This window comes from Maylandia zebra, linkage group LG12 (assembly GCF_041146795.1).
Source record: "Maylandia zebra isolate NMK-2024a linkage group LG12, Mzebra_GT3a, whole genome shotgun sequence".
NCBI lineage: Eukaryota > Metazoa > Chordata > Actinopteri > Cichliformes > Cichlidae > Maylandia > Maylandia zebra.
Genome location: NC_135178.1, coordinates 25,334,625 through 25,347,897, shown reverse-complemented (window position 1 = coordinate 25,347,897; position 13,273 = coordinate 25,334,625). Strand labels below are relative to the sequence as shown.

Below are 13,273 nucleotides of genomic sequence, written 5' to 3'. Positions count from 1 at the left end.
AATCACCTTTTATCTTTAACTTGGATCTTGGTACAACCAATACACCTAATAGATCTTGGTGTTATGTGTGGTTGTAGTAGCTCACTGATATGTGGAGGCATCAAACCGTGATGACCAAAATTTCAAACTGAACCCTTAAACTTCCCAGGGAGCCAGTTTAAAGAAAACAAAAATCTGTGTCACATGGGACCTTTAAGGGGACATGCAGCAGCATCCTTGAGTTAGTTATCAGTTTTCAAGTTTTCAGGAATTGTTATTCAATTCATACTCTATAAATGGTAAATGGCCTGTATTTGTATAGCGCTTTATTAGTCCCTAAGGACCCCAAAGCGCTTTACATATCCAGTCATCCACCCATTCACACACACATTCACACACTGGTGATGGCAAGCTACATTGTAGCCACAGCCACCCTGGGGCGCACTGACAGAGGCGAGGCTACCGGACACTGGCGCCACTGGGCCCTCTGATCGCCACCAGCAGGCAACGGTGAAGTGTCTTGCCCAAGGACACAACAACCGAGACTGTCCGAGCCGGGGCTGGAACCGGCAACCTTCCAGTTACAAGGCGAACTCCCAACTCTTGAGCCACGATCGCCTCGTAATAATAATGATATATAATAATGATGATGAGTTCAGAGTCATTTTAATGTCCACTGAGAAAACTGATGAAGACTGCAGTGTGGTCAAGGCCTCAAAAACCCCCACAGTTGAGGTTCTGCATCACCTGTATTACCCACAGGATCAAGAATAAAGATCAAGCTTAATCTCGACTGCTGTGCACTTCATCAGACAACAGTTGGAAAACAAAAAACTCAATAACTTTGTTTGTTTAAGAAAACTGTTATAATTCATTTTTATATGGGAAATTTCCCCTGGAAAAATAACTGTAATTTAGTAGTAATTATAGGTGAAACTAGAAGAGCTGCTCCAAGTCAACTGTAATAACTGAGTCATTAGTCATTTACTATCGTAAAACTTTCTTTTTCCATCGACGCATACTGTATGCCGAATTCCATTCTTCACTATGGTGTCACGTCAAATGTCCACAGCTTTATCTGACTTGCTGGGCACTAAAAGGCACTCAACATTACAAATCAGTCAACTCAAACTACATGAACAATGACTGCATTTACCTCATAACTGGCAGCAAATGTCTTAGCTCTTCCCTGGAAGCTGATAAAGAGTTTTTATATAGGAAGGACTCAGAAAATAAAATGTTATAATGAAATGCGTAGATGCACTATAATTACAACGGGCCTCTGCTGAAAGTAAACAAACAATAATTAGCTTTGCTAAAATGTACATGCTGACAGAAGTAAAGGAACACAAACAGGAGCACATTTGCAGAGTAACAGCCGCATTATAGAAGTACATATACACAGACTAAATGTGTTCAATCATTAAGATCATTAAGCCTGTGAGCAGGGTTCATTTATGCCCCAACTTGCTTTGGCAATCCTTTTGGAGTTATTTGCCACTTTGACAATAACGTGTTTTTCACTACAAATGCAGCACACCATATTTCCATGTAGCAGTCAGTCAAAACATGCAGCCAGGCTTGCAAGCATGTGTGCATGTGTGTGTGCGCATACTGTAAAAAGTTTGATGTTGTTGATGTAACCCCATCAGGTGACGAGAAACATAAGCCTGATCCTCTCTAACAACCCATGTGTCTGTCTTGTGGAGGAAAACTCTGACCGACACCACTCTCCAATGTATATTTAACCCTTTCCTGCACTGCCAGCTTCTTATTTTAAGGTACATTGTAATTCACAGCCATGGCTCCTTTCATGTTGAAGCCTACCACAAATAAAGACGTTATCAGACAGCAGTCTTAAAGATCTGGAACAATTTAAATCATCATAGCAAAGTTTTAAAAACAAAGGTAAATTCACCAATAAAGAACATCACTAACACCACATGAAGTATTTGAAGCAGGCTGAATTTCACTGTTAAAGTGAATGTGAATATCCATAAATATCACAAGTGTAACCACCATTGATTTAATGTCTAATGAGAGCTGCAATACGCACAGAGAAATCACCAGCATTTTCATTAGCTAAAGGGTTAAGCCCGTGTTGGGGTTTACAGCTATAATCCCCCGATGACACTCTGCTTCCACCCTGGATGAAATAAAGCAGGGTGTGGGTCCCACACTGTCCGTCTGTCTGAATTTATGTGTTTGCGCACACTTGCCTTCCTCGTGATGTGAGCTTTTCTAAGACATGACGGTACAGCACACCTGGATATACTTTATTGCCACACCTGCCACACCTGTACCCCTGGAATGCCTAGACTCTACGTTCATGTGTGCGTCTGCATGTGCAGACACTAAGAAAAATCTAGGCACAGTCTGGCCTGAAAATAGAAGATAACATTCACTGTAAAGAATCTGTTCATTGCAAAAGAAATTTATCTCATTGTATATGGATTTTTTTATTTTAGCAAACTGTTTAGGGTCAACATAACCATAACATGATGCAAAAATTGGTGGTAACTGAATCAATAAAACAAATTAAAAACCTAATTTTGCCAACGAACATTAACTTCATTTTGAGCATCATCAGTGGTGATAAGAGCTGGTGTCTTAGACTATGGCCAGACACCAAACAGCAGTTTGTTTGAAGGTTCCACAGATTCCAAGTCTGAAGGCATCCCATCATGTTAGAAGTGGGCTATGCACAATTAATTGAATTCAGGTAAGGGCTTTGATTATTGCCATGGTGCTCTTTAGTTACCCTCCAAAAACGTGTTTCTGTATAAAGACACACACCTGAGGATCTGAAGTTCCTCTTTTGAGTTTTGCAACTCATCGGAAAGTCTTCTCCACCTCAGAAGGGCCTTCAGGTCAAACTGCTCGGTTTTCTCCTCTAAAGAGAGCTGGAGGGAGACACACATGGACAAAAGTCGATGCAAAATTGCCAGATGAAAAGAGCTAAATATGGTGAATTCTGCAAAAACATAAAGACACTGTGATAGAAGCGCTCTCTGTTATTCAGTTTGGCAACACTTGGAAGCAGATGTGATTAAATCCTTTCAGCAGAGCAAAGTTCATATCATAAAGGTGTTTAGATTTAACATCACAGACAAAAGAAAAGCACTTGTGTAACTCTAGATGGTGTGGGAATACAAGTGGGAGGATTAGGTCTGTAGCCCCATCAACTACAAGATTAGAGCTGAAGTGTTGCAAACATTAATGCTACACCCACTTCTTTTATCTATTTAGTCTCTTATATTTTTTGCAGGGATCCTTAATTAACCATCTGGCTGTAGAAGGACCTTTGGGAAAATGTGACGTTAAAATTTCTTTGGAAAACAATCTTTAGAAAAGAATTTACTAACGAATCAACTATGCGACTGATGTGGTTTTACACCTAAAGAGATATGGTCTATTGATTAATGTTGTGATTGGTTGAGAAAACTTTGTTTGTTTGTGATTTTTCAAATTTATTTCCTGTTTTTGCTTTTTTGTATTCCAATATTCTCTAGTTGCCTTTAAAAAAAAAAAAAAAAGTTTAACGTATGTTTTTGTCACAGTGATGTTTGAACAGACGAAAGGTTGGAATACTGACCCGCATTTTATTTATTTAATGAATTTTGCTATATGATATTTTAGCAGTATTTGTTTTTTTATGACTCAAAATATTTACATATAAATCATTTCTAATGAGAGAAGATTATCTTCTCAGAGGCACCCGCTTGCCTTTATTCTCACTGGCCACTTCATTAGGTACACCTTTCTAGTACCAGCTTGGCCCTCCTTTTGCCTTCAGAGTTGTTTTGGTTCTTCGTGGCATAAATTCAACAAGGTGCTGAAAGCATTTATGTGAGATTTGGGTTCATATTGACAGAATAGCAGGCATGGACAGGTATGATATGGTCAGCTCGGGTGATACTAAGGGGTCCAAAAAGTGCAAAGGAAATATTGACCACGCCAGGACCAGCAGCCTGAACCACAGATACAAGAAAAGATCTTTGCGCTCATGTTGTTTGCACCAAAGTTTCACCCTATTTTCTGAATTTTTGCAGCAAGATTAAGAATCATCAGACAAGCAATGTTTTTTCCAACCTTCTATTGTCTAACTTTGATGATTTCTTTGTGAATTTTAGTATCTTACTCGTAGCTGACAGGAATGTCACCTAGCATTGACGTCTGCTGCTGTGATCCTTGTAGCTCCTGTTTTTTTTAATTATTTAAGTTGTTGTTAAGTTGTTGTTGGCCATTCTTCTCTGTCCTTTGGCTCACTGGTTATTTTCTGTTTTTTGAACCATTCTCTGTAAGCCCTAGGAATGGTTTTGTGGGAAATTCCCAGTAGAGTTCCTCAGCAGTTTCTAAAATACTCAGACCAACCCCTCTGCTGCCAACAACCACGCCACATCCAAAGGCACTTAAATCACTTTTCTTCCTTACTGTGCTGCTCAGTTTGAACTTCAGCAGGTTGTCTTAACATACATGTTTATATGCTTTAATATTTGCATTAACCAGCAGCTGTACAGGTGTAGCTAATGTGGTGGCCGGTGATTGTATGTTACTATCATATAGTGGTTAATATGGAAAACACATTATCTTATACTTGTTGTGCTTGGGCCCAGATAATGTCTTCAAGACAGGTGGCAAAGCCTTCGCTAATCCATTCTTCAGTCCAGTCTCTGGCTCCGATAACCAGGCCAAACCAGGAGTGGGAAATCTCGTGGCAAATCCTGGATCCACACAGAGACAGACTTTCTTCAGAACCTGGACTCCCAGCAGACAACACACTCTGGGACAGGAAAATTATATGGGGGCTGAGGAAGACAAAAGTAATGACACAATAATAGCATGTTTGAAAAAAAGCACATTCTAAAGGCAAGAAAGGAGTCTGAGGCACAAGTCACAGATAAATATTAGGCAATGTTTTGATAAAAAATATTGTAATCTAGGAGGTTCACAGAGTGAAAGATGAGAAAATATGTTGCAGACATCAGAATTAATAGTCAAGAAAAAATTAAACTAACAGAGACACAGAGATCTAGTGTTCTTCTGTGCAGAAAGATCAAGATGCTGACGTAACGCTCCACACCTAGGATTATAGAAAATTTGGCCTTAACCTGTCAAGTAACACAACCCCACATATTTTCTAGTGAACAAACTGCCCATCCTTTTCTCAAGTTCTTCATTATGTTTAGAGAAGGGCAACTTACTCATGCAGAAGGCTTGCCAAACCTAAATGCCACAATTTCCCAGGACTGGACTTGTTAAACAACAGTGGGTAAAATGATTTGAATTAAAAGTAAATTACGCAAGTTCAGTAGGTTTTTTCCAACATTTACAGATTTATAATGCCAGAGTGACTTTTGAAAGCGAAATAAATATTAGATGTATTTAAAACACTTCAGATTGTGTATTTGAAGCATATGCAAACACAGAAAGTGATATTTACCTAGGTGCACCCTCGATATGAATGCAAAAGTAGTATATGCAAAACATTCAGATAGTAACTACTCAAACAAATCCTCAAAGTGCTTTTAGTGATGCCAAAGATAAGAAGCCTTTTCTGCTTGTACAAAGGGATAAAACAGCAAGATTTTTTTGCCCAAATTAAAAGATAATATTTTACCTTTGTGCCATTCTTTGATAACAGATTTTAAAGTCTAAATTAAGACTAATTATCTTGTTATACAAGCCCTTACTTCTTAATTAAGTAAATACACTTTAGTTTTAATGACGTTTGGAAAGAAATAATTTTTTTAAGGCGACATTTGTGGTCTTATTAATTATGACCCAGCAGAGAATAATGACTGTTGCATGTATCTTTTAAAGTTTTTCTTTACATATTGCCTACTTTTACACCCATTTTTAGCTCGTCCTTTTACCTGCCCATTTTAATAGGAATGTTTTATTTGTTAAGCCACTTAACACTGACCCATGAATCAGTCAAACAGAAAAAAGCACTTAATTCAAGGGATGAACCAACGTTGTGTCTACACATGACAAACAACTTAGCAAAGAACCAATTAACATAGACTAAATTATACCTTTAGGCACTTTGTTACTAGGAGCATGTCATAAAACACATTCTTTCTTCCACATTCTTTACTTGCATCTATTAAAATGCCAAAGAAGCCAAAATAGTATTTTTGCACCAACAAGATATTCACAGCACTGCACTTGTTCCACACTTTGTCACGTTACAGTCTTATTTTAAAATGTATTAAATGAATTTTTCACCTCAAAATTCTGCACACAATACCCCATAAAGTGAAAACATTTGCTTGAAATTCTTGGAAATGTATTAAAAATAAAACAAACAAAATATAACATATACATAAATACTCAGAGCCTTTGTTCAGTACAATATAGAAGTGCACTTGGCAGCAATTACAGCCTTAAGTCTTTTTGAGTATAGTGCTATAATTTGGTGCAACTATTTTTGGGCAATTTCTCCCATTCTTGTTTGCAGAACCTTTCAAGGTACATCAGGTTGGATTGGGACCATCAGTGCACAGCCATCAGATCTCTTCAAAGATATTCAATCACTTGTGAACTGGATACTGTACATGTCACCCAAGAACATCCACCTTCACCACAGTCTAAGGTCCAAAGGATTCTGGAGCAGGTTATCATCAAGGATGTCTCTACAATGCTGCATTCCCCTTTCCCTCAATCCTGACTAGTCTCCCACTTCCTGCTGCCAAAAAATATCCCCACAGCATGATGCTGCTACCACCATGCTTCAGTGTAGGAATACTATTGGAAAGATGATGAGCAGTGCCTAGTTTCCTCCCTCCAGACATGAGACTTGGTTGGCATTCAGACCAAAGAGTTCAATCTTTGTTTCATCAGAGCAGAGCCCTTCAGGTGCCTTTTGTCAGACTCCAGGCAGGCTGTCATTTACCATTTACTGAGGAATGGACACTTTAGCAAACAGGCCAGATTGGTGAAGTACTTCAGAAATTGTTGTCCTTCCTGAAGGTTCTTCGCTCTGCACAGAGCAATGCTGTACCTCTGTCAGCATGACCACTGGGTTCTTGGTCACGTCCCTGACTATGGCCCTTCTAGTTTGGTCACTCAGACGGGCCAGGCAGCCAGCTCTGGGTAGAGACCTGGTGGTTCCAAACTTCTTGCATTTACAGATGGAGGCCACTGTGCTCACTGGGACCTTCAGGGTTGATCATTAATGATTTTTATGTAACCTTCCCTGTGCCTCAGTATAATACTGTCTCAGATGTCTACAGACAATTTCAACTATGGGACCTTATATGGAAAGGTGTGCGCCTTTCCATATAACGTCTAATCAAGTGAATTTACCACAGATGGACATTTGACAGAAGATTAGTGGAAATAGGATGCATCTGAGCTCAGTTTTAAGTATTGTGGCAAAGACTGTGAATACTTACGTACATGTTAAATTTTTGACCTTTATTTTTAATAAATTTGTAAGACATTCAAGTAAACTTTGTTCACGCTGTCATTGTGTGCAGAATTCTTAGGTGAAAATGTATTTATTATGTTTTGGAATAAGGCTGAAACATAACAAAATGTGGAACAAGTGAAGTTTTGTGAATCAAAGGAGCTTGCAAAGAAAAGCGTCTGGACTTCTTTAAGTTGCTTGAAGACGTTTCACCTCTCATCCGAGAAGCTTCTTCAGTTCTAAGGTCAAATGGTGGAGAGTCCCAGATATAAACCTAGTGGGAGTAACCCCCCACAGAGGGACAAAAGGACCCCCTGATGATCCTCTAATCGCCTGAGCCAAGGTGGGAAACTGGGCGTGGGTCCCAATCAGCCAGAGTTTCGGGTGTGTTCATTGTGAAACCTGGCCCCACCTTATCATGCGAATTCCTGAGGTCAGATGGCCCAGGATGTGAGTGGGCGTTAAGGCGTCTGGGAAGGGATCTCAAAACTGGATTATAGATGGCAGAGAGTTGGTGTCGTAAACCCCCGCCTCTGTTCAAAGATGGTCGCTCACAGTGGACATAGATGGCTTCTTTCACTCCTCTTTCAAACCATCTGTCCTCTCTGTCCAAAATGTGAACATTGGCATCCTCGAAAGAGTGTCCTTTATCCTTAAGATAAGTTGCAGCTCCTTTGACTACGATGACCTGGATGACTGAGAACCTTCACAGACAAGTTTTGTGAATATTTTCTGATTACATGTTATTAAGAAACAGGAAAAAAAGAAGCAAATGTAGTCCCACCAAATATTGACTTTCAGGCTTGTCAGAATTTTATAAACTCTGTACACGTCAATAAATTGCAGCACCTACTTTCCATTTTCCTAGCAATATAAAAAGAAATGTAGGGCTCAAGACTTTTGCACGTTCCTTTATAGTATCTGTACTTGATTGAAAATCGAACTTTTCATCATGAACAGATAATACAAGCTAGTCGTTGCTATTACAGGTTCAGCAACATCCATATCAAGCTTGGTATCACAGGAATAAATAAGTGATTTTGCACTAGTAGAGCAGGACCAATCACAGGGCTCTATCAAAGCCAAGGTCATGGCTGAAGACTTTTTTGGAGCATTCTTTACTTCATTCTTATGTAACAGGCTGTTGATGCCCCGAGGGGCTTAGGGCTGACTGTGCGTGAGAGGCAGGCTATTCTTCTTCAGAAGAATGAGAGAGGGGTCACAGAGGTGCGAATGAATGGCCTCCCTCTCTCCTGGCTCATACAACAACACCGGACTGTCTAGAGTTCCTTTCACACTCGCTAGATTTTAAGCGTCCCAACCACCATTGACCTGACACCGGTGGGAGAATTTATGGCAAACTGCAGGTCCTAGTGAAAAGCACTTTTCAAAAGGCCACACCACCCCACTCATGTGACAAATATGTTAAAGATGCTATAATGTGTGGCTTAGTAGACCACACATTATTGCATTTGCCCCATGCAGAGTGGCCTTACTTTCAACTTCTGAGACACAACAGCAGCAACTGGTTGACCTGTTGGGTCGACAGTAAGACTAAGACTCCATATTGCTGCTATTGATGAAATACAGTAAGCTGTAAAATGAGATGCTCTCATCAAGGAAAGATTACAATCTTAAACCACCAGATGACAGAGGAGTTATTTCTTCTTTGCCATAACCTAATTATGGTGACAAGCTAAGTCAATTATAAAGGAAAACAGTGAGTAAAGACATAGCTTAGGCCGGGTCTGCCACACAGCCTGTTTAGAGGAAAACAAAATCAGATATCTGAACAGCACAACTACTCTTTATTTCCCAGGGGATTGTTACATCAGACAGAAAGCAGGCCCTCCCCTTCAGTTATTTAGGAACATGTCAACATCATACAATGGGGTCTTATGAGCATCATTTCCGAGACAGCATCTCAAATCTAATTCCATGTTATTCCTGATTACACAAACAAAGGCTCTCACTGGAGCAGGAGATGCTAACATTAGCATATGAGTTTCTTTGTAGCTTAATCTTATTCCCCCACAATTGGATAAGCACGCCTTTGTTGTCAGTTACAGCACCGTGTTTGTGTGTGTGTGAGTGAGTGAGTGTGAAAAACAAAGACAGCCTTTCAGAGACGGCGCTTGCACATGTTCCTCTGAGGGAGACGGAATCCATCACTACAGTGACAAATAGTGTCACCCCACCATGGTGGTGATGAGCAACAACAGCATCTTTCACGTTCACTGATACACTGACTGACATTAGTTGACATTGGGGACCTGTCATGAATACATGCATGGTAAGACCTCCATACAGATTCATGTATATGTACTACCTGCACATGTGTATGCATCGTTTAAGCCCACAAAACATCTGAGTCTAGTGTCTGCTGCAGGGATGAATGGCTGTACCTGATATGTATTGTACATTTTCAGCGCTGTTTAGAAACAAAGCCTCACAATAATTTGTAAGTAAACTGTTTTAATTGCACATTATGTTTAAAAAGAAGCTATTCATTGAAACTGTTGATTTCACTAACAACTGCAATCAATCACAAAACACAGAGTGATAATACTGCAAGACTACAGAAAATTACAAATACTACTAGAAATTCAAATGACAAACTCATTTATCAGCTTATGCACAACAGAACTACCACAAGAGCAAACTATTCAAACCTTCTGTTTGAATAGCAGCCAGTCGGAAAAAAGTTGGCTTAAAAAGAGGATAGCTTTAAAGGGAAAGGAGCGGAAATGTCCTGTTTCAGACACTGCATGAATTCAGGGGCTGGACAAAGGCCTAGTACATAATGAGGAATGAATGTTTGGACCTTGAACCATACAGTCCAGGAATAAAATCATGGAACTGGAAATAAGCATAACAGGTCTCCCTGATGTTTTGAGGACAATGAGAAGGACAAAGTTACAATTTTTTGTAAACTTGATCTTATTAAGAAATTATATTCATAAAAAGAGACTGGCAAACTTGAAAGCCAAACTTTCAGCCTTTTCTTGAAGAACTGCATCAAAATGGCACCACAGTATGAATGAGAAAAGGATAACCCTGAAGGTCACTTGGCAACGCTTATAACATGTTTCAAGGTCTTGTCTTTGGTGGAAGAGTTTGAGCTCAAAACTGGCCCAGACCGTTTGTTGTTTTCATGCCCTACCTTTTTGTATATCTATCAGAATTTTAAAGATTTACACAAAAACAACCAAAAACTAGCTACATTCCCGTGAAAAAGAAACACTCCATCATTCAGGAGCTTGTATAACCATCAGTAACGAAAAAGAATAAAGCCTGTATGACTTTAACAGTCTATCACATCATTTACAAAGGAATTTCTTCCCACTCTTCTTTACAAGATTGCATCAATTCATTGAGGTTTGTGCACAGCTTTCTACTGTCCCACCAAAGCAGTTTAATCAGTTTGAGATTTGGACTTTGACTGGACCATTGTAACAAATGGCTAGGCTCAGTGTCACTACTGGTAGTACGAGGTGATTCCTGGACCCTACAGAGGCTGCACAGGTAGTCCAACTCCAGGACAGCAGACCGCTGGTATGAATATCTCTGACCAAACAATCAGAAACCGACTTCATGAGTGTGGCCTGAGGGCACGGCATGCTTTAGTGGGCCTTGCGCTCACTGCCAAGTACCATGGAGCCCGATTGGTGTGTTTTACAGATGAGAGCAGGCTCACCTTTAGCACATGTTGCAAATGTGAAATTGTCTGAAGAAGTCGTGGAGAACATTGTGGTGCCTTTAACATCTTTCATCATGATCAATTTTGGTCAGTGGTGTTCTGGGAACCCATATCCATGCAGGGACCTACAAACCTCCCCAGGCTAGGTATCAGGACAACACAACAACGCCCGACCTCATGTGGCGAGAGTATGCAGGCAGATCCTGGAGGATGAAGGAATTGGTACCATTAGCTGGCCCCTAACACTTGTCTGACCTAATTCCAATAGAACACCACTGGGACATTATGGAGCTCAGTGATGCCCAGGTGTAGATAAGAGAGGACAACCCCCAGGACACCATGCATTGTCCCATTCACTTTGATTTTCCAGATGTCTTTGAATTCAACCCTGTGTAGGTTGATCATTTCTATTGTCATCAAACAATGTGGCATCCTATTGTTCCTAACACACTATCCAGTCCATGTCAGTATAGATATCCAGTGTGATCTTTTTCCTTACATGTTTTCTATGTGTTCCTTTTATTATTTTTCACTTTTTCAAAACAAATCCAAAATGTCACCCCTCAATAACAGTGTTAGATAGCTGGCATGAGATGTTTGTGTTGTTATGTTTGGTAACACGGCCACACACGTCCATGTTGACCTGCTCTGTCCAAAGAACATTACTTCAGTCATAAGGTTTGTTCAGATGCATCTTTGCAAATCCATGCCATGCTTCCATATTCTTTTTTGAGAGGTTTTAACCTGGCAACCCTTTCATACAAGCGTAATTGTATGTCATAACTTTAACATTTAACATGCTAACTGAGGACTAGAGTCTGAGCTCTGAGAGTAGCTCTTGGCTTATTTATTATGTCAGTATTGCACAGCCTGACTTTGTGATGAATTTGCAGGGTTGTCCACTCCTGGGAAGATTGTGAGACTGTGTTAACAGACACCTGAATGCTCCAGACCAGCAAACTGCCAAAATGTCTGCTTTTATAGAGGTGCTTACACTTGTTGATGATCAATTAAGATTACCAACACCCCCCTGCTCCTAATTCTCCAAAGTCCTATGATAGTAGGGTTAGTTTTTCACATGAGTGCATAGTGTCCTATGAAAACTTTCTTTTTGTTGTATGCAAATTTGTTCTAAACTATCTCTACCTGATTTATGCTCTCTATTGCTGTGTTAAGTGTTTTTTATGTTTCTTTTATTATCGACAATTCAAAAAAGGTTTGGAAAAAAAAGAAAAAGAGAAGAGACATATCTAGTACATCACCACTTAGACATATCTGAAGAAACACATTTGTAGTCACATTTCAAACCGACCTCTAAATTAGATTTTAATCCAATTTTCCAAAAAATCCACTTAATGCTGTTTTTTTTCCTGTTCAGGCTTTCTAAAATTAACTTGGGTACAACCTGTATATGCCAAATAAAACAGATTGGGACTTCTACATAAAGGGCTTAGTTACTTGGCTGCATGTGACATCTTACATTTTGGAACGTTAGCATTCATTTCCTTTACGCATAACGCGGCCTCTCAGTGTCAGTTGAATGTACTAATTCAATCACCTCATGAATAATGAATCTTTCTCAGATTTAGCCATATGTCACTTGAGGCACCTCTTCTCCTGTGCCTCCCTGTAAGATTTACAGTGGCCAACTGCAACAAACCAGATACGTGAATAAAAATACACCTGCACCAGCATTTCAAGGACTAAAAATGTTGGTAAACAAGCAGCTGGCTTTGGGCTGTATTTTCTCCGTGTGCATGTGTTTTCGTGTGTGTGTGTGTTCGTGTAGTGTCTGAAGCACATAAAAGGAAGGAAGAGGAAATGAGTTTACCTGGACTACATCTATACCTGCATTTCTCATCTTGTGTCATTTCCACTTCCACTATCATTTTCACCTAAAATGATAAAACACAAAAGACTTTGAGTCTAATAACTGAAAAAAGTGGTGTGAAACTATAAAATGTCCTCTGTGAACATTAATGGGTTAATGTTTGATGATGGAAGGTTTGATTGGGCCTTGGATATCTTTATGTAAATTAATTCATACTTGTTGCCCCCGTTTTGTGTCTGCAGTGATCTTCATTTGTTTTTTAATTGACTGCTAGCTGTACAACACATTGCCCTTTGGGTGTAATAAGGCTTAACTCTACTCACTGGTCTTCCCTTTTTAATCATGTTCT

The 13,273-nt window shown here is 39.7% G+C and overlaps 1 protein-coding gene across 4 annotated transcripts in view; it reads right to left on the bottom strand.

The window, feature by feature from the left end:
- Positions 1 to 13,273, bottom strand: part of aopep (aminopeptidase O (putative)) — a 91,779-nt gene that overhangs the window by 50,987 nt on the left and 27,519 nt on the right. For 2 of the 4 annotated variants that reach the window (XM_012918026.3, XM_012918028.3), the window contains exons 7-8: positions 4,577 to 4,787; positions 2,776 to 2,882 (exon numbers count right to left, since the gene is read on the bottom strand). The exons of 1 other annotated variant lie outside the window; for it this stretch is intronic. In XM_012918026.3, coding sequence (XP_012773480.2) covers positions 2,776 to 2,882; positions 4,577 to 4,787 — 318 coding nt within the window. The remainder of the gene's footprint in view (positions 1 to 2,775; positions 2,883 to 4,576; positions 4,788 to 13,273) is intronic. One more of the 4 variants, XM_012918027.3, reaches the window with a different exon arrangement.